The sequence below is a fragment of the Danio aesculapii genome, chromosome 21, assembly GCF_903798145.1.
Source record: "Danio aesculapii chromosome 21, fDanAes4.1, whole genome shotgun sequence".
In the NCBI taxonomy this organism is placed as follows: Eukaryota; Metazoa; Chordata; class Actinopteri; order Cypriniformes; family Danionidae; genus Danio; species Danio aesculapii.
In genome coordinates this window covers 22369033-22388415 of record NC_079455.1, presented here as the reverse complement: position 1 = coordinate 22388415, position 19383 = coordinate 22369033, and the positions used below count along the sequence as shown (strand labels likewise).

The 19383-nt window shown below is 34.2% G+C and overlaps 1 protein-coding gene across 5 annotated transcripts in view; it reads right to left on the bottom strand.

Annotated features, from left to right (window-relative positions):
* Window positions 1-19383, bottom strand: part of ncam1a (neural cell adhesion molecule 1a) — a 391029-nt gene that overhangs the window by 90867 nt on the left and 280779 nt on the right. For 3 of the 5 annotated variants that reach the window (XM_056446181.1, XM_056446184.1, XM_056446185.1), the window contains exon 9: window positions 4363-4513. In XM_056446181.1, the coding sequence (XP_056302156.1) occupies window positions 4363-4513 (151 nt within the window). Of the gene's footprint in view, window positions 1-4362; window positions 4514-18508; window positions 18539-19383 lie in introns of all 5 variants that reach the window. The other 2 variants (XM_056446180.1, XM_056446183.1) reach the window with 1 other exon arrangement.

Below are 19383 nucleotides of genomic sequence, written 5' to 3'. Positions count from 1 at the left end.
AACCTTTAATTTGGCCTGCCATCTCATCTGAGAAGAGAGGGAGAATGATGGGGATGGTTTAGATATCGTCATATCAATTTTAATGTAACCTTTTATTTGTTTGTTTTATTGTTAAGCCACAAATGTTTGTAATTTCAAAGTAAAATTAAATGTTTAAATTTAAATGCTGTAATTCGGTTTAAAATGTACATACTGTCACCCAAGGAATAGAGGACAATGCAGAGACTTTGGTGTGCAAATAAAGGCTAAGGCAGATTCTGCTAGACCACCCCACTGTGTTATAAATGTTTATGGTTTTATTGCAATAAGTTATAATTAAAAAGTTTTACTGCATTAGATAAAACAACTCAAAGTGATGTTTTTAATTTATTTTTATATATTATGAAAGAATTAGAAAATTACCCATGGCAACTTCAATGTAAAATAGTTTGGTATATTTATCTTCTGCCCACCCCTCTCAATGATATTTGGTTTTTGGCCCTTCATATGACATATGAATCACTCTGTCTCCTCTCCACCAATCAGCTGGTGTGCGGTCTGGCACAAAATGGCTGCCATCGCGTCTTCCAGGTGGATGCTGCACACTGGTGGTGGATGAGGAGATTCCACCCCTATGTGTAACGCACTTTGAGTGCCCAGAAAAGCCATATATAAATGTAAGGAATTATTATTATTATTATATGAAAAAGTACACTTATGCTGACATGTAGACTAATCCACTATAGAGCATATACATTGTATTTAGATGTGCTATAGTATGTTGTAAACCTGTCTAAAATTACATTTGTTAATTTATTTTAAATTTGCTTAGCCTGTAACACATTATATATTGTCTCCACTACTCTACTAATGCATTTTTAATGTAAACTTACATGTATAACTTGGAAATTTGATTGTTCTGATACAGAAACTTCAAACTAATAACAATGTAAAGCTATTTCAAAAATGAATACGCCTTTTTTGCTCATCAACAAGAGTGTCACTTCAAAATCATTAAGCACAATAAATAACTAGCATAATAATGATCATAAAATGGCTTTTAATGTTTATTACTGCCCTGCCCTTCAGAATTAATAACTGTGAATTTGATTCTACCATGTTTGCATAGTGTTATAAAGATTAAAGATTTTAAAACTGCCTAATTAATTTGCATTTAAATTAAGTACAAATACATTTAATTTAACCAGACTACACTCTCTACTGAAAACACATTAGTCTGTTTAAGATACACTTCAGTAGATTGATAGATTACACTTGAAAGGACAGAATAGACTTTATTATATAACCATGTAAATTAAATCAGCATTAAAGTACACTATAGTTTATATTAAATGCCTGTAAGCATACTTTGAAGTGCACTCTAACCATATTACAAGACATATTACACATAAGTGGATCAAAAAAATGACTCTTAGGTTCATCTAATTGCATTTAATCTGTTTTTAAACTCTAAATCAATTTCAATTAATGTGCATTTAGGTGTTTGAAAACATTACATTTAATTCACAGTGCTTTTTTTGGGGGGTAATAATTGAATCAACTTATTTTGTTTTTAATGTGTAATCTATTTATTTTAAATGTGTAATATCTAAATAACCTTAACATAATAAAACAGTCATGCTTTTTCAATGCAAGCAGAGAGAGCGAGAGCAAAAGTGTCTGACTATGGGAGTGAACAATCTCATCTAGGATCATTTGAAGCAGACAAAGCACCTTTTCTTATCACTAATTACTGCGAAATGCTGCGTGCACTCAACCAAGAAGCTGATTACTCACAAGCCAGGCTGTGGCAAACTGCATTTCCACACAATTTCTATCAATTGCACATTGTGATGCTATCTCAGGAATGGAAGAGGACTTTTTGGGGCAAGAAAAATTAATCCAATTAGACTTTCATTACACTTCAAGCTTCACTCCCTCCCACTCCTCCGAATTAGATTGTAGGAAATGTGCAAGCAGATGAAAATAACTTTAAAGCCAGCTTTACTGTAATTCTCTACCTGGCAAACGGTACAAAAAACATGCACTCAGCCAACTGCAGTAAACATAATCTGATCAAATAAAAGCGTTTGTTCTCAAAATTGAGTTTTTAGAATGTGAAGATGCCAGTGTTTCATTTCATACGAAGAGCTCTGACTGTAGGAATTCATCCTGAAAGCTGTAAAATGTATATGGCTCTGTGATTTGAACTGTGGTTTTGCTGGAAAGAGAGTTTATTTGTTTGAAACTGACATATAAAAAGACCATAAGCCATCTATTCCTTCCAATAAATGTCTAGTAAATAAATAAATCAGTTTCTTGAAGAAATTAAGGATAAAAAACTGATTGTTCCATGTAATAAAAGTTAGTAAATCACATCTGTCAAAACTGACCATAGATGTCCGCTTGTAAAAATGAGGCAAGACATTTCAGGCAAAAACATGTTTTCATGCACCTTTGAGATTCTGTGGGTTTCTCAAACAGATTTCTATTTCTCCATTTCAGCAGCACTTAAACTAAAAGTAATAGTTTTATTCATATCTGTATTCTAAAGGCTTTAACAGAAGGTTGTTCATGCATAATTTTCATGAATTTATACAATATTTTATTACACTAATAATGTGTGATTTACTTTTTTCACAGTAGTTTCACAAGCTATTCCCAAAATTCCCTCATAAAAAATAACCTGAATTAATCCAGTATTTCAAATTGTGCTAGTAATGTATGCAAATTAGTGCATATTTAATAAAATTACACACTGTAAAAGCCAACAGCCAACTTTATCAAATGAAATGAGTGTAGTTAACTCAAAATTTACTTTTAAGTTAATTCTACTCATTTGAAAAGAGTTTTGAACTCAGCATTGAAGGTAATGAGTTAATTAAATACCTTTAAATTTAAAAACTTTAATTGGAGTAAGTTCACAGTACTCATATAGATTAGATTTTAACTTAAATGGTTTGTTGCAATCGGTTTCCTCAAACGGTTTGAGTTGACTTAACTTATTGGGTTTTACAGTACTCAATTGGTTTGAGTTCTCTTGATTTATTGGGTTTTTCTTTGCTCAAATAGCTTCTTTTACTCAAATGGATTAAGATCACAGTACTCATTTGGATTAGTTTTTGAACTTAAATTGTTTACTGCAATCCGTTTCCTCAAATGGTCCGAGTTACCTTAATATTTTGGGTGCAGATTTAAATATATAATAAAACTAAAATACAAGAAATGCTCACAGTTCCTAATTAAATCGATCAACTGAGGAAGTATGCTGATGACTATTGTTATTTTTTTATAATTTTGTTTTACTTTATTAACCTGCATAATAATTTGGTTACATCATATTTTAATATTAGACATTATGTTGACTATAAGCTAATTATTTATTTTGACTGCTACCCATCGAAATAGGCTTTAAGACCAAGAGGAATCCTGGTGTGACTTCAGCTAATCATTTTTTAAGAGTCCAACATCCAACTGTGCAAGAAAACATCTGACATAAGTGAAGTCATCTTTCACTACTGTACTGTTTTCAAAAAGAGAAAAAATTGACAAGTAACTTTTATTCTAAAGCTTGGACCTTATTTTTGAAAGAAAACATGACCAATAAAAAAGAGTGAAGCACCAAAAGCGGCCCATATTAAAATCAATTTGAATACTATATTGGCTATTGTTGTTATCCATGAATTTTAAATTTTACATTTCCACAATTTTTACAATTTTACAAGAGACGCTAGAAAATTGTGAAGCTCTAAATTATTATTATTATTATTATTATTATTATTATTATTATTATTATTATTATTATTACTCAAATGGTTAAATTCTCACTGAGGAAAGTTAATTGTGCAAGCCAGTTTGTTATTTGTTTATAAATTACAATAGGCTACAGTTTTTAATTTAAAATCTTTTTCTAATGATATATACAGTAATAAATATGTATTTAAAAAAATATTTGCCATATTTAAATATTCTAAATATTTAACATAACTGCAAAAAAGTAAATTTTTTGAGAAAAAAGAACCACCCCTTTCACCAGGCTGGCGGCAGGCCTGACATGTACTTGCAAATGTCCAAAAGCTTGCAAAACCAAATAGAAGACTATCAAAACAGCATTAGACGCTATTATAAAGCAGACAGTCTATTTGTGTATATTCTAATGACTACTTGTTAATCTGTAGTTACAAACTTACTCATAGTCAACCAAATGTCTATAAGGGAACACCAAAATAAAGTGTTTAGCTTGTGTTTTCTGTGAGTAGTGGCCAAGAAAGTCTCAGAAGGAACATTGAGAAACACTTCATTGAGCTTTGGCACATTTGCCCTGACCACAACAACACGAATAACCTAGAAAGGACAAAGAGACAAGTTGAATGTTTAGCTTACAGCGCACTTCCAGGTACATGCTCTGGATGTCCTGACCGATGGAGTTGCGCGCCGTGCAGAGGTACTGGCCGGCATCCGTGAACTGAACGTACTTCAGAGTCAGAGAGGACACACGGGCATCACTGCGCACAATCACGTTACCATCCAGACTCTATAAAAGGAGAAAGATGGAAGAAGAGTGAGATTCTGATATGGTAGTTAGAGTAAGTTATTCGATATTAAGCCGAAATGGTAGTGCTTAAAACGGACATTTTTATCATTATAGTTTATCTTTTTTTTTTTATATATATAAAATAGAACCAGGGTTACTACACTTTCATGAACAGCAGATTGAAGGACTTTTTAAAGCACCTTTAATTTTAAATCAAGCACCTTTGAAATATATACCCCAGGATTATGTACTGTTTGTAGCACTATGAAAGTCTTTACTGTACTTAACATTTCACTTACATTTATTATTTACATAAAAAAAATCTGAGTGATTTTCAAATGTTTTGATCATTTTAAAAAGTCACATTCAAAGAACTTTAACCAAATTTGTTGAATTCAATAATGGCAATATTCAAATATGGTTTCTAAAATCTTGATAAAGTGCACATTATTTTTCAGTGTTATTGTACAAGATTTAAATGAAAGATTTTTAATTTAAGAATTGCTCAGTTTTTGTTCTATATTTGACAACTGAGCACAATTGTTGAAATAAAAGCATAAACATTTTTTTTTTCAAATTGATTTCAAGCACATTCAAGAACCTATGTTTGTTTTTAAGTACTTTTCAGACCTTGAATGGAAAAAACAAACAGACACAAAAGCTAATATATATATATATATATATATATATATATATATATATATATATATATATATATATATATATATATATATACTATAATTGGCACTTTAAGCTGTATTATGGTGTCTTAAAAAAATAAGATAAAATAAATCAGTTATTAGAAATGAGTTATTATAACTATTATGTTTAGAAATGTGTTGAAAAAATCTTCTCTCCGTTCAAAAGAAATTGGGGAAAATAATAAACAGGGGGGCTAATAATTCAGGGGAGCTAAAAATACTGACTTCAACTGTATATATATTTGAAATACTACATATTTTAGCACCATGTCCAAAAAAGAAAAAAAGAAGAAGAAAGAAGCATAGGATGCCTATGAAATCATTTTTACTGTTTTCTCACAATATGTTTATTCCAGTGAATCAGTTGCTTAACAGTGTTTTTGTGAGCTTAAGCTTTAAGGCTTATCAATTGAACAACAAACACATACAAAAACAAACAATATTTAAAGCAATATTACTAAAAACTACAACAACAACAACAACAACAACAACAACAACACAGTAAAATCCATACATTAAAAATGTAAAACTTTTTAAAGTTATATTTATTGTTTTAAAGCCTTATGGCCCCAGGAACAAAGGTGAACTTATATATATATATTAGAAGAGCATTTCATACTTCTGAACCTTCTTCCATAGGGGCAACGCTACAAAAAAGGTTTGAGAGGATGAAAGTCATCTTCTATCACACTTTGAATTTTCCTTATCAATTTTATTTTCCTTTCCTTAAACTTTTGAATTGCATTATGGGAACTTGATCCTTTGATATTGAAAAGTTCAACAAAGTGTCTTTTATTGGAATTTTTAATCATTTGACACTGTATATCATCTGCGTTGGTCTTTTAAATTACAGTACAAAAGCAGTAAAGAGCTGAATGCAATTCAAAAGTGTACATTTACACAGAACACCCATGAATCACAAACCATGGACAACTGTTAATAAACAGATTTGTTTTTTTAACAGTGCAATCTATTTTTATCACATATTCTTTAATAAATCTGACATTGCATTGTGACATTTAGTCTTGAAAACGCTTCATGTGTAAAAATGACGTGAAGTTTTCCTCACATAAAAGTTATTAAGTAAAATAAAGCAAAAATGCATTGAACATGATCTTAATCCTTCATTTACTGATTCATCATAAAGATCTCTAAAAGAACGACTGAACATTTGGTCATTCATACTGGTTTGAAAAAGCAAGACAGCGAGTATATAAAGATTTCTTTCAGTTCATCACTGAAAAACGATCCAGTTTCACTTATTTCTTTTACACCATTCCAGCACACAAGGTCGAAGGGAAGACGGACAGCATTTCTTCATGTTTGTGCCTCAGTCTGGGGCTCATGGGGGTATTTTGGGAGACAGTGAAGCAGGGATCAATAATGAAGTGGACCACACAGCAGGGGCCACTTTAAAGCCTTTTCTCCTAAAGCCTGTTTGAACAGCACAGCCGGGACAATCTGCTAACAGTTTTACTCCCCGTCTCCATCCCGCACACCGGCATTTCTCCTTAACTCGCATTGCTTTTGCTCGGATGCCCATCTCGGGCTACTATAGAGAGCCGAGATCCCGCGGTTGAAGTGCCTTTGAATTCAGCAATCAATGCCTTTTCCAGCTGTTACAATGAAAAAACTGGCATGCGCTTCATCGCTACTCTGTGTTGTTTGCATTTCAAAGGCTTTCCTGCTAGTTTCACTAGTTTTCAAAGAACTCTTGAGATTAGCTTCCGAAATAGGCAAATTCACATCATTAACCCAGTGATTACACATGTCTGTCTCATACGAAATACTTCACATAGTGTGATGTGACATGAAAAACCGCAAACCGCTTCCTTTTGATTCTTAAACACGCAGCTTTTCATGACCTCATGCTAATTGAGAAACCACATTTGTACTTTTTAAAAGTTAATTTGACACTCCACATGAATGTAAATTAAGAAAATTAGGTGAGTATATCTTTCATGTGACTATTTGCTGGACGCACTTGCTTGCGGTTTGTTGCAGCTCAAGCAGTAAGATGCTCCACAATCATTTATCTTTTTTTTTTTAACTCATTACAATCTTTACTTTTATCAGTAGCCTGTCCCAAAACAAACAAACAAACAAACAAACAAACAAACAAACAAACAAACAAACAAACAAACAAACAAACAAACAAACATTAAAAACATATAAATATAAACATATAAATACACTTTCTCTATATTTTTGTAAGGCTCTGCACGTATCAAAGCTGGATTTATTTGATAAAACAAAATAAAAATAAAATACATACTGTATGCTGAAATAATATTGCAATTCATAAAAATAATAATAATAATAATAATAATAATAATAATAATAATAATAAAACATAACACTAATAATAAACCCATTATTAAGTTTAATAACATGCTCATAGTTGCTATAGCTCTTAGTGGCCATTCACACAGAAAGTATCTTTGCATCTAAAAACGTGACCCATATCAAGTACTACTGTTTACCTTCATCTTCACATGCGAGCAGTCACAACCAATTGGAACCTTATTGGCACAAGACTTCCAGTCTCATTCACCTCCATTGACTTCTAGACAATATTTCTTTTTACGTTATTCTTTTTATGTATAGTCATGAACACACATGTTTGTAGAGCAAATTGTTTGATTGTTTTTCTACCTTTTATTATTCCTAGTCATCCATTCGTTCATTTTCCTTCGGCCTAGTCTTTATTTCAGAGGTCAGCGGAGTGAACCGCCAACTATTCCAGCATATGTTTTACACAGCGGATGCCCTTTTCCCAGTATTGAGAAAGATACACATTCATTAACACCAATACACTACGGCCAATTTAGTTTATTCATAGTCTTTGGACTATGGGGGACCAAGAGGAAACCCACGTGAACACAAGGAGAACATGTAAACGCCACACAGAAATGCTGACTGGTCCAGCCGGAACTTGAACCAGCAAACATCTTGCTTTCACGCGACAGTGCTAACCACTTAGCCACCATGCTGCATTATTCCTAGTCATTTTCCCATATGCAAATGAATTGGAAGATCTAAAATAATTGAAAAAATGAGCGCACTTCCACTTTGCAGAATAAGGTCAATAATTAACAGTAAATACTGTAGTGTTTTTGATAGTGTTTTGAAGTACCTGGAGTAATCTGTTGTGGTAATTCTATTGTTTCTATGGTATTACAACAGATATAGTAGTAATAAAAAAAAATCCAATACTGTAGCTTTCAACATCTATAGGTTATATTATACTACAATACTTCACAGTTTACTGTATTAAAACTAAAGTATTCCACAGTATTTATTACAGTTTATCAGTTCACTATAGAATTTAGTAACAAAGAGACGTAAATTCTACAGAATAAAATATTTTACTATTGACCTTATTCTAAAGTGCGGAAGTGTGCTCGTTTTTTTTGTGATTGTTTAAGAACTTCAAATTCAGTTGCCTATGGGAGAAATGACTAGGAATAATAAATGGTAGAAAGCAGTCAAATTACTTGCTCTACAAACAAGTGTGTCAATGATTATACAGACAAAGCAGAATCATATAATAAGAAAACATCAGTTTGCAATATCAAGCAGCAGAAGGAGCTGTTTTTAATGTCTAAAAATTACTGGAAGTGAATGAGACGGGAAGTTTTCAGCCAAAAAGATTCAAAATGCAGCAAAAATCCTACATAACGGTAATAGTTTGATTAAGGCGTTTACATGTCTGTACTGCACAATAATGCAACTAAAATCAGCATACTCCACATGTCTTAATTCCATTTCTGTTAGTTCGATTATGACTTTAGTCAGATTAAGGTAATCAAAAATTGCTGTTTACATGGTAGACACTTAATCAGAGTATTGTCTTAGTCATATTAAAATCAGATTTTTGGTGTCCATGTAAACATACTCAATGATGAGCTATTACAGAAAAACAGAAGACCATAACACATCCGTCAAGCGAATGTAACATAACAAAATAATGCAAAAATGCTTTTTAACTTATATTTAACTTAAGATTTATCAAAATTAACTAATTTAATTAAGCAATGTCTTTAAAAATAGATTAAAACCTCCATGGACAGGTTAAACGTTAACTCTCCCCATGTTCCCTAAACACACAAGACTTCCTATCTTGGAAGAAATCAAATGGAAATTCACCGCTTAATGACACTCATGTAATTTACAAGAGCACTAATTGACTTGAGCGCATCTGACTAGCATAATGTGACCCATGTTAATCAGAGAGTGCAGCCTCTTCCATGACACGTTTAAATCGATTTATTAGTCATGCCAGCTGACACCATATTTCTCGGCTAACAAACTCTAACCATCAACCAGCCACGATAATCACACAGGTAGCCAATCCCATTCATTATCCACAGGACATTTAGGGAGAAAAAGGTGCAGCTGTCAAGCACTTAATTATTAACAGTAAGCGTTATTGACATTCATAACCAGTATCCGATGCAGCAGAATGACTAAAATAACCATTAGAGATTCTGGATGCGCTCTTCATTTTATTTTTCGTGCTTAGCAGACCGTACTTTGTTTTACATGCGCTGTTTATTGGATGCACATGCTGCGATGCTGTTTCGAGCATCGAATAACTCAAAGCAAACAGCTCAGTATATGATTCTCATTTTTCTTTAAGCGAAGCCACCGCAAATACACGCACATTAACGTGCACCTTCCATCAGCGCCACAGACAGCCGGAAAATAAGATGTTTCTGAAACCTGCAGTGGCACTTCATTTATAAAGTGCCTGTTCAATGGTCAGTGAGAAATTTGACTGCGGAGCGGAATGGAGTGCACGCGGTGCTGAAATCCAATCAATTCACAAACTTGATTTAAGGTGTGGTGGCTTAGTCACGATCTGAGGGATTGAGTGCTTTAAGTAAAAACCAGGGTCTCGACCATAAATTCCATCCTGCTTGTGCCTCACGTTTCAGAGGGCTGTTAGTATGCAGGGCTGTTAAGAGACTCCCCTACTGTTGCATAGTAATTGACAGTAAGCCGCATATAGAGCATCTCTCCTGTTTTATGTGCGTACGTACTGTAGGGCTGGTTGCATACAAACCTTCACGATTGCTTTGAATGTTAACCTTGAACGCTTCCAGCAAATCAATCTGTGGCTTTTCGCTGGATGTCAACTTCAGTAGAAAACAGAAGATGTTTGGGGTTACGCTTAGCTCTGAAATGCAATCATGTGGTCTTATCACACCTAATAGAGAACACTGGAAGCTCTATTCATTTATGCTTAAAGAGCAGGCAATGCATTCAAGGTCTTTTGCTTGGAAGACGTTTCGTTTCGCTTTAATATGAGAAAATCATGTAATGACTGAGCTGACAATGAAGAGACATACTGTAGTAAGAGGCCACATGAATTTATCATTTATAGTTATGTTTTAGAGTAAAATGTTATTGCTGTTTATTCTAGAAACTAGATTAGATTAGATTAGATTAGATTAGATTAGATTAGATTAGATTAGATTAGATTAGATTAAATTCAACTTTATTGTCATTACACATGTAGAAGTACAAGGCAACGAAATGCAGTTTCGGTCTAACCAGCGGTGCAATAGCAGCAAGTGCAGGATACAGGTATAAGTTATAAAGTGCAGTTATAGAAAAACTATGGTGATATTTACAGATGGATGTACTATGAACATTATATACAGGTTATATTAGCTATGAACAGAGATTTACAATAAATGAATATATGTACAGGATGCTATTAATAATCAGGAGTGTGCAGATAGATAAACAATTACAAATGTCCATGTGCAGTGGGTACAAATGTCCATGTGCAGTGGGTACAAATGTCCATGTGCAGTGGGTAACTACTAATGACATTTCTGCCAAATTTAAAATAAAAATACAGAAATTTCAGCCAGATCTCATGAAGAAGCGTAAGTATTTTACATTTTGTCAGTTTAGTGGCTAATTCTACAAATTCATACAAGTTCAGTTGTGTGAAATTTTTTTTAAAGGAGGTGTAGCGCCTCACCCTCATTGGGGGATGAGCAAATCGTACTAAATTGTATGAATGAGATTTTTACAAATCCATATGAATTTGCCACTAAATCTAAAAGTTACAAATTGCCATGAGATAGCGTTGGTAATTTAGAGATTTATTTTTGTATATGAAATGACTTTTGGTCAAAATAACAAAGAAATAATAACATGCTTTTATAAATGTTTATGTTCGTTTTTAGAAAACACAATACCAGTGCTTTAACTAAAAAAAAAATTAAGAATCACTTTGAGCCTTTTTACTGGTTGTCAAATATAAAGGTGCAGTAGGTGATTGTCTTTGTTGTGCTGGTTGAAAGTCTCTTCATATTCTAATAGTAATGATTAAAGTAAATGATCTATATGTATTTTTATATTTTGGGTAAGGTATACCACTAAAAAATGTTCGTCCAAATAAAATTTGTTGGCCGACAATTCCAATAATTCTGATAAGTAGCCCAAACGGTCTGTCAACAAATGTAGATTTGTACATCTGTGCAGCCCTGTTCATGCGCTGCGTTCACACAATGTGCACAAGAGAGAGTGACAGCGGTAAAAACAAATGCTGAATCAAAACTTTTTCAAATCCTGAATCAATACTGGAGTTACTTTTGCACGCTTGAGGATGGATAACACCATGGCTGAAGTATTTCTTTTACACAGGTAATGTTATTTTGAAATGTTTTTAGTCACGCAAAGCTGATGTAAATCTGGCTGGTTGTTCAGCCACTGAAATCTGCCTGCGAAAAATTTATGTGACTATTTTCAATTTCATAAGGTGCCTTTTATAGCATAATTTATTCATTCAATTTCTTTTCGGCTTAGTCCCTTTATTAATCTAGGGTCGCCACAGCGGAATGAACCACCAACTTATCCAGTATATGTTTTACACAGCGGATGCCCTTCCAGCTGCAACCCGTTTCTGGGAATCATCCATACACACTCGCACACTACAGACAATTTAGCCTACCCAATTCACCTGTATCACATGTCTTTGAACTGTGGGGGAAACCGGAGAACACAGAGGAAACCCAGAAATGCCAACTGACCCAGCCGAGGCTCAAACTTTCTTGCTGTGAGGCAACATCACTACCTACTGCGCCACTGCATCGCCCTTTACAGCAGTGGTTCTCAAACTTTAAAACCAGCGACCCCCAATGTAAGATCGTCAAGAACTCGCACCCCCCCCCCCCACATATACAAACAATAAAAATAACTTTTTTTAAGCTGTTCACAATATTTTACCTATATTTACTATACATTACAGGGCTCGAAATTAACATTTTTCATTGGTAGCTCTGGTGCTCCTAACTTTTTCAATTTAGACGCACCAGCCAAAATTTTTTGGCACCCACCAATTATTACACTGTTACTACAAGTTTTATAAAGAGATTTATTGCATTTGAAATCAACACTAGTCAAAACTAACAAGCAAAAATATATATATGCATGCGTGAGGAAAATATGTCTCAATGAAATCCCGTTATCACGACAAAATACATTTTATAACATAATAGAGTGACCAAAAGATATCACGGACGAACCGCTCACCGGCCCTGCACGTACTGTTTGACATGAATTCATTAATGAATCTGTTAACGTTAACTGTGCTGTGTTCTCACGGGTGGTGTCTGATATTGCACAGATGCTTTTGACATATACCTTATTATTTGCATACATCAATTTCATAGCAATACCACTCTTTTTCATGAGCTGCAATATTAGTTTATTCTTAGTTGGTGCAAGCCCTTTTGCGATGGTGTACGTGGTGTTAAATTTTACATATAACTGCCACTTGCACGGCAGACAGCATCTGGAGATTAAATGAAGGATTAAACAGAACCTCTCGAGCTTAAAACATGTATATGTGGCAAACAGTTACCTGAAAATTTTGTCCCACAACCTGTGACGTGGTCCCTAAATAAGTATGGCTTAATAATATGTGTAATTAATGCACCCTGCTGGCCAACCTCTAAGCATACAGTAGTCACTTTCGGACAAAGCGCGTGAGAGAGTGAGACCAGCGATCCTTGCATGCATGAAATATCGCACATTATGACAAGTTTCGCTTGCTACACAACTGAAAACGTGCTAGATATAATACAGTTTTTTGTTGGGAGTTGTAGTATTATAAAGTACTATCAATTTTTCTAACTGGCCAATGACATGATCTAGTGGGTTGTCAACAGTCATCTTTATGGTGCGTTCATGATTTAGGGAGGCGTGGCAGGGGAGGGACTGTGTTTTCAAAGCTATTGTGCTAAAGACTATAATTTTTCACAAAATACCTACTGCACCTTTAATAAAAAACACAAGACATTTGGGCCTTTATTTGGCTCTGAAATGTTAAAGTCTTGGGCCCTTATCTCAACTATTAGAAGATGCTGGAAGCATTCATTTCTGCTGCAAGACCAGAGAACCAAGAAAATCAAAGCTCACATTCAAGGGCTTTTGTTTGTTTTTTCCTTCTCTTTTTGTCTTGAGAGAAAATCATACTGAATGACTGCGCTGACAAAGAAGAGGCAACATGAGAAAAAAATGTCGCCGACACTCTGTGAGAAAGACGAGTCAAACGGTGTCCTGTACTTCACATTTCACGCTAACAAGAAACTGGAGGAGTGGCGACAAGAAGGATCGCAGTGCAGAGGAAAATCAGTCCGGATTTTTGATAAAGATGGCCTCGCTTGGACTGATGCAAGAAGTGTTGAGAAATATAGTTGCCCTCAGGTGGTCTGCAGCAGTAAAAGTCTAGACAGTGAGCAAGAGAGATTGCAAGATTGAATGCTAATTGAATTTGGTCAAGGTCATACAGTATACTGTTGTACGAACAATCTGACAATCAGAGAAGAGGAAGCTATATATTAACCGAGAGCTGATACCGTATCAGAATTGCAGATGTCAGTGGCAGTAAAATGATTGATTCTTCATATTATGGTTCACATAATATATACAGCTATAGAAAAACTTAAGAGGCCACTTGAAAATGATCAGTTTTTCTGGTTTTCTGATCTATAATTGTGTGTTTCTGTAACAAGTACACGCTGAATATACATTTGAATTATGTAAAGATTTCAAAGCAAATGATTCTAAACTTAATCTAATAAACTGCTGAACCAGGCTGATCACATTAATATTCAATGCAAATATAAATGAACATCTTACATACAGTACATATACTTTGGTTTGTCTGGATACATACTAAAATGTAAGACATAAATATGGAAAGCATCTGAATGCAAAAAAATTTATGAATGAGGGCTAATATAGGGCGATGCCGTGGCGCAGTAGGTAGTGCTGTCGCCTCACAGCAAGAAGGTCGCTGGTTCGAGCCTCGGCTGGGTCTGTTGGCGTTTCTTTGTGGAGTTTGCATGTTCTCCTCGCGTTTGCGTGGGTTTCTTCTAGGTGCTCCGGTTTCCCTAACAGTCCAAAGCCATGCGTTACAGATGAATTGGGTAGGCTAAATTCTCCGTAGTGAATGAGTGTGTATGGATGTTTCCCAGAGATGGGTTGCAGCTGGAAGGGCATCCACTGTGTAAAACATATGCTGGATAAGTTGGCAGTTCAATCCGCTGTGGCGACCCCGTATTAACAAAAGGAACTAAACCGAAAAAGAAAATGAATGAATGAATACTACTACTAATACTAGTACTACTACTACTAATAATAATTAATTATTAATAAATAATATTAATGATAATGATGATAATACTACTACTACTAATAATAATTTATTATTATTATTATTGTTATTATTATTATTATTATTATTATTATTATTATTATTAAAAGGGTTCTATTTCTAATAAATTATGTTCTTTGCAATCCTGAAAAAATATGTATCACACTTTTTGCTCAATTTAATTAAAGCACCAGCATGAGGTCTTCTTAATACTTTCTGTTGAACGTCTGGCGTAATCCTGCATGTACACTGTATCCATTTAATGTCTAAAAATCAAGCTTGTAATTAAAATTAGCTGCAAAGTTTCCTTTTAGTTTTAACCTTGATTGTAAAAGGTTTATTAAAGCCACTAAAGTCATCCCGCTGCGATCAGTGAGTGGTTTTCTTTTCCTCTTAATATTTGTGTTTGATTAATAATAAACACATAATAGACAGAGGTAGGTCACATTTCCAGTCATAAATATCTTTTCTGACACATCACACATTCACATTTTTTTTCTCCTCATCACTTATTTGCATTCATTAAACACATAACCAACAGTGCTTACATTAACATCTCAGCATGATGGGTATTTTGAACAAGAAATGCCTTTGACCATTCATGCGTGTAGCGTTATAGCTAGTGAACTTCAAATAACACACGTGCATTACATGTTAGCACTTAAATAACAGCTCAATCCATTCACTATATTTAACACAATATATTGAGAGTGTAATCTTGAATTTCTTGTTTTAAGTACTAACTTGCTAAATCAGACTGCTAATTACTGCAACACTTGATGCAGTCATTTTCTTGTCTTTGATTGTCACACATTTACAGAAGCATCATGCTTTTTATCTAGACTCCTGAGGATTAAGAACATGAAGTGATGTGTGGGCAATCCCATAACTGTGGCCTTTCATCTCAGCAGATCAGATAAACAGACCTTCCCACACAATCCATATGCATCTGAATCATTCTTAATCATGAAATGAATTCTGTCTCTGACAGATGAATAAAGCAAGCAAAAAAAGTGTCTAACATTTTAGTGCCAAGCATGGAATCATGCGCTCATACTGAGAGTCTACAGTTAAAGTCAACATGAAATCAAAATTAACCTATTTGCTTTCTTCTTAGCGCAAGTTCCTGGTCTAATTGTGAATTTTTATTCAGTGTGTATTTTTAAAAATGTGTTTGTAACCTACAGTGTAGTCACATGTATTTCCCTGCACTACACAGGCTTTTAGATAATGACAACCAATAACTGGATAATATTAATGTTGCTGTTGGACCTAGTTTCTACCTATTTTTGGTGTGGTAAACAGTGAATCAAATGGTTATCCTGGTAAATTACTGAATTGAGTGTACAGTATAACATGATTGAGCACTCAAAGATAAACTGAATTTATTTTAGCCATGTGTAAAGTTAAATAAAATCCCTGGTATTACCAACAATGTCAATGGACAAGTGGATCAATTTTGAGAATGTCTTGAGCAAAACATTTTGCAGGTCAAAGATTTATTTTATATTTTATTTATTTATTGCAATTATATTAAAAAATAAATAGCAACATTACAACACATCATCACATGACAACCCTTTTTTTGGCATTATGTTAATGTTTATAAATGTAACAAGTAATTTTTAAGTAATATCATCCGTACTCTTCATATACGTTTAAAACATAAATGCTGGGTTTAATTTTTTTATTATTATTTTAGTCACACATTATTACACTTTTAAGGAACGATTCTCTGTATTAATAAATCACTAGCTATGACTTTTGCTTTAAAAAACCCTCTAATTTGCTGCTTATTATTAGATAATAAGGTAGTAATAGATTTAGGTAGAATTAGGAATGAAAATAAGATCATGGAGAACATTTACTTTATAAATACTGATAAACAGCTAATATCTTAATAATAGGAAAGTAATAAGTTACTAGAATTTGTACTTAACCTTAAAACACAGGCATTTTTAGAGTGTATACTTTCTATGTATATATGCCTAGGATATGTATAGAATGTCTAATGGTTTTAGGCAAAGTATGAAATATCAGATTGTTTTGTAAAGATTTGGCATAATTTTCCTAGACAATATATAGAATGACAAGTATCAAATTAGGCGAAGTGTCTGAAGAGCCCAACAAAAGCCTTTATTGATCATTCCGTATCTTAAAGTGAAAGCAATACGAAATAAAGCATATGTTCTTACAGGAAAAAAACCCCACAGCAGAACTGGCATTGAAGTATTATTTACAGTAGGTGAGACTGGAATGGCACTTGGAACTATACTTAATTTTCTTCTTTCACACGCACGCACGCACACACACACACACACACGCACGCACACACACAAAAAAACAGTGAAAACAAGCAGAACACAACTGGAATGAGCTACTTGTTGCAGCAGGGGAGACTAGAATGACATTTTGAATTGCACAGGGGTCGTGAGAAGAATTATGGCAATATTGTCTATGATAGTGGTAGAGGAACTTTATACCGACAATACACTGTCTTACAATAATGTTCAACACTTAAGTGCTTCGATCGCCATCATCACATAATGACCCAAGCACTACCGCCAACATAAGTGGTTGGAAAAATGGCGGGGGTAGGCCAGTTACATACTTGGAATGCTTCAATGGAATGCCTAGGCAATGTATAAAGTAGCAATCATTTCATACTTTGAGTTTGATTTTAGGTATTCTGTACATGTCTATAGAATGCTGGATTTCATACATTCCCTGCTACATGTGTATGTAGCATATACAACCACTTTTATACATTTTAATTGGATGCATACACAATATATTGCCTCTCATCTGTGATCCATAAGCACAAACGCACACTAAAGGAAAAGCAAAACATAACAAAACACCATATGACCAGCTTACAACTCTGCTCAGTCTGCCATATATCCTTTCCTCCCAATTTAATCAACTCCCAGTGGATAAAATCCAGGTCCATCCTATAGATTTATCATTAAAAGTTCTGTTTAATGTGGCAACTTACAGAAATAAAATGAGTTTCACGTTGACTCAAAGTTATTGTAATCATGTCTGCCATGTGGCGTGTGAGTTTATCCAGTGAGGGTTAGTATATTTATGTTAACAGAAGCGTGCACTGTCTGAATCTGGAGTTGGTTATATGTGTTAGTGTCTCTTTTAGTGCCGCTACATTCCCCTGTCTGAGTCTATGGGAGAACACTGAGGGTTGGCTCATTCTCTAAAGAAGTACCTGGCATGTTTCAACCCCCGAAACACCCTCTATTTATATTCTTCCTCAGTCCCTGGAGGAACCTTTTTTCCCAAGGGGAATTTGTGAAGAAAAAAGAGGTCTTAGAAGTGCTTAGAAAGAAAAAGTGAAAAGACCTAAAAAGATTCTTCACCATTTCTGATTACAGTTTCAAATTATCCAAGAAAATAGTTTGCAGTGATGCTTATAAAAGAGTGAAATGTCATGACAGTCACTGCAGACTAGGGATGCCAATTTCTTTATCAGATGTGTGTGTAGGTGTGTGTATCTACAGGCTTTTGGGGGTAAAAGAGAGCCAACACTTGATGTTCTGCAGTGATAAAGGGCTTCTCTAGGATTAGTGAACATCCTGGCTACGTGTTCAGCTGCCCTACCTTGTGCTTCTCAGGTCGAGTCCATGAAGCCTAAGAGGACAAAAACATATAAAGCAAAACACGACAAAAATGAGTTAAAAGCCTTAAAAATAAAAGCAGCAGCCGCTCAAAAAGACAGGCAGCACACATGCATGTTATTCATAGCAGAGAGCTTGTGAAACTGTGAAGTCGACTTGACCTGAATCAATTCAAAACCAAATTGTATTTGCCATTAGTTGTACTGTACCAAACCCTCAGGCAACAGATTGCTTAATAACAATTGATTTTGTTGTTGTTGTTGTTGTAAAAGATTATATATTTATACTTACATATACATAGAAACAAAAGAGATTTGTGTATAAAGCAGTGGTTCCCAAAGTGGGGGTTAGGACCCTCCAGGGGTTTGTGGGACAATCAGGGGGGAGGGGGGTTGCTTGGTGATTTCCAAAAATCTAATTCATTTACCATATTTCATCCATACAGAGTAAACATAGTAGTTAATAGATACATTTAAAAAAGCCTTTCATTTTTTATTATTTTTTGCGACTTCTGGGGTGATTACGTAATATTAAAGACACAGTATATTGATTATTTGGCTCCAGGTTAAACTTTCTGATACCTTTACGGCACTCACATAGATTAAAAATAAATACAGGCCACAACTGAAGATGAAGGATGGTCTCTGAGTGGCGTTCTTCAAAATTAAATAATGAATAGACTTGGGCCTTTTGGTATTTGTGTACCGTTGTGTACAAAGTTTATATATTTATAACCACCTCAGAGGATATTGAGGGGCACGAGTCATTAACATTGTTATTTTGGGGGTTGTGGGCTGAAAAGTTTGGGAACCCCTGGTATAGAGCAGTTGTTTTATAAAATACTACATTTTAAATATG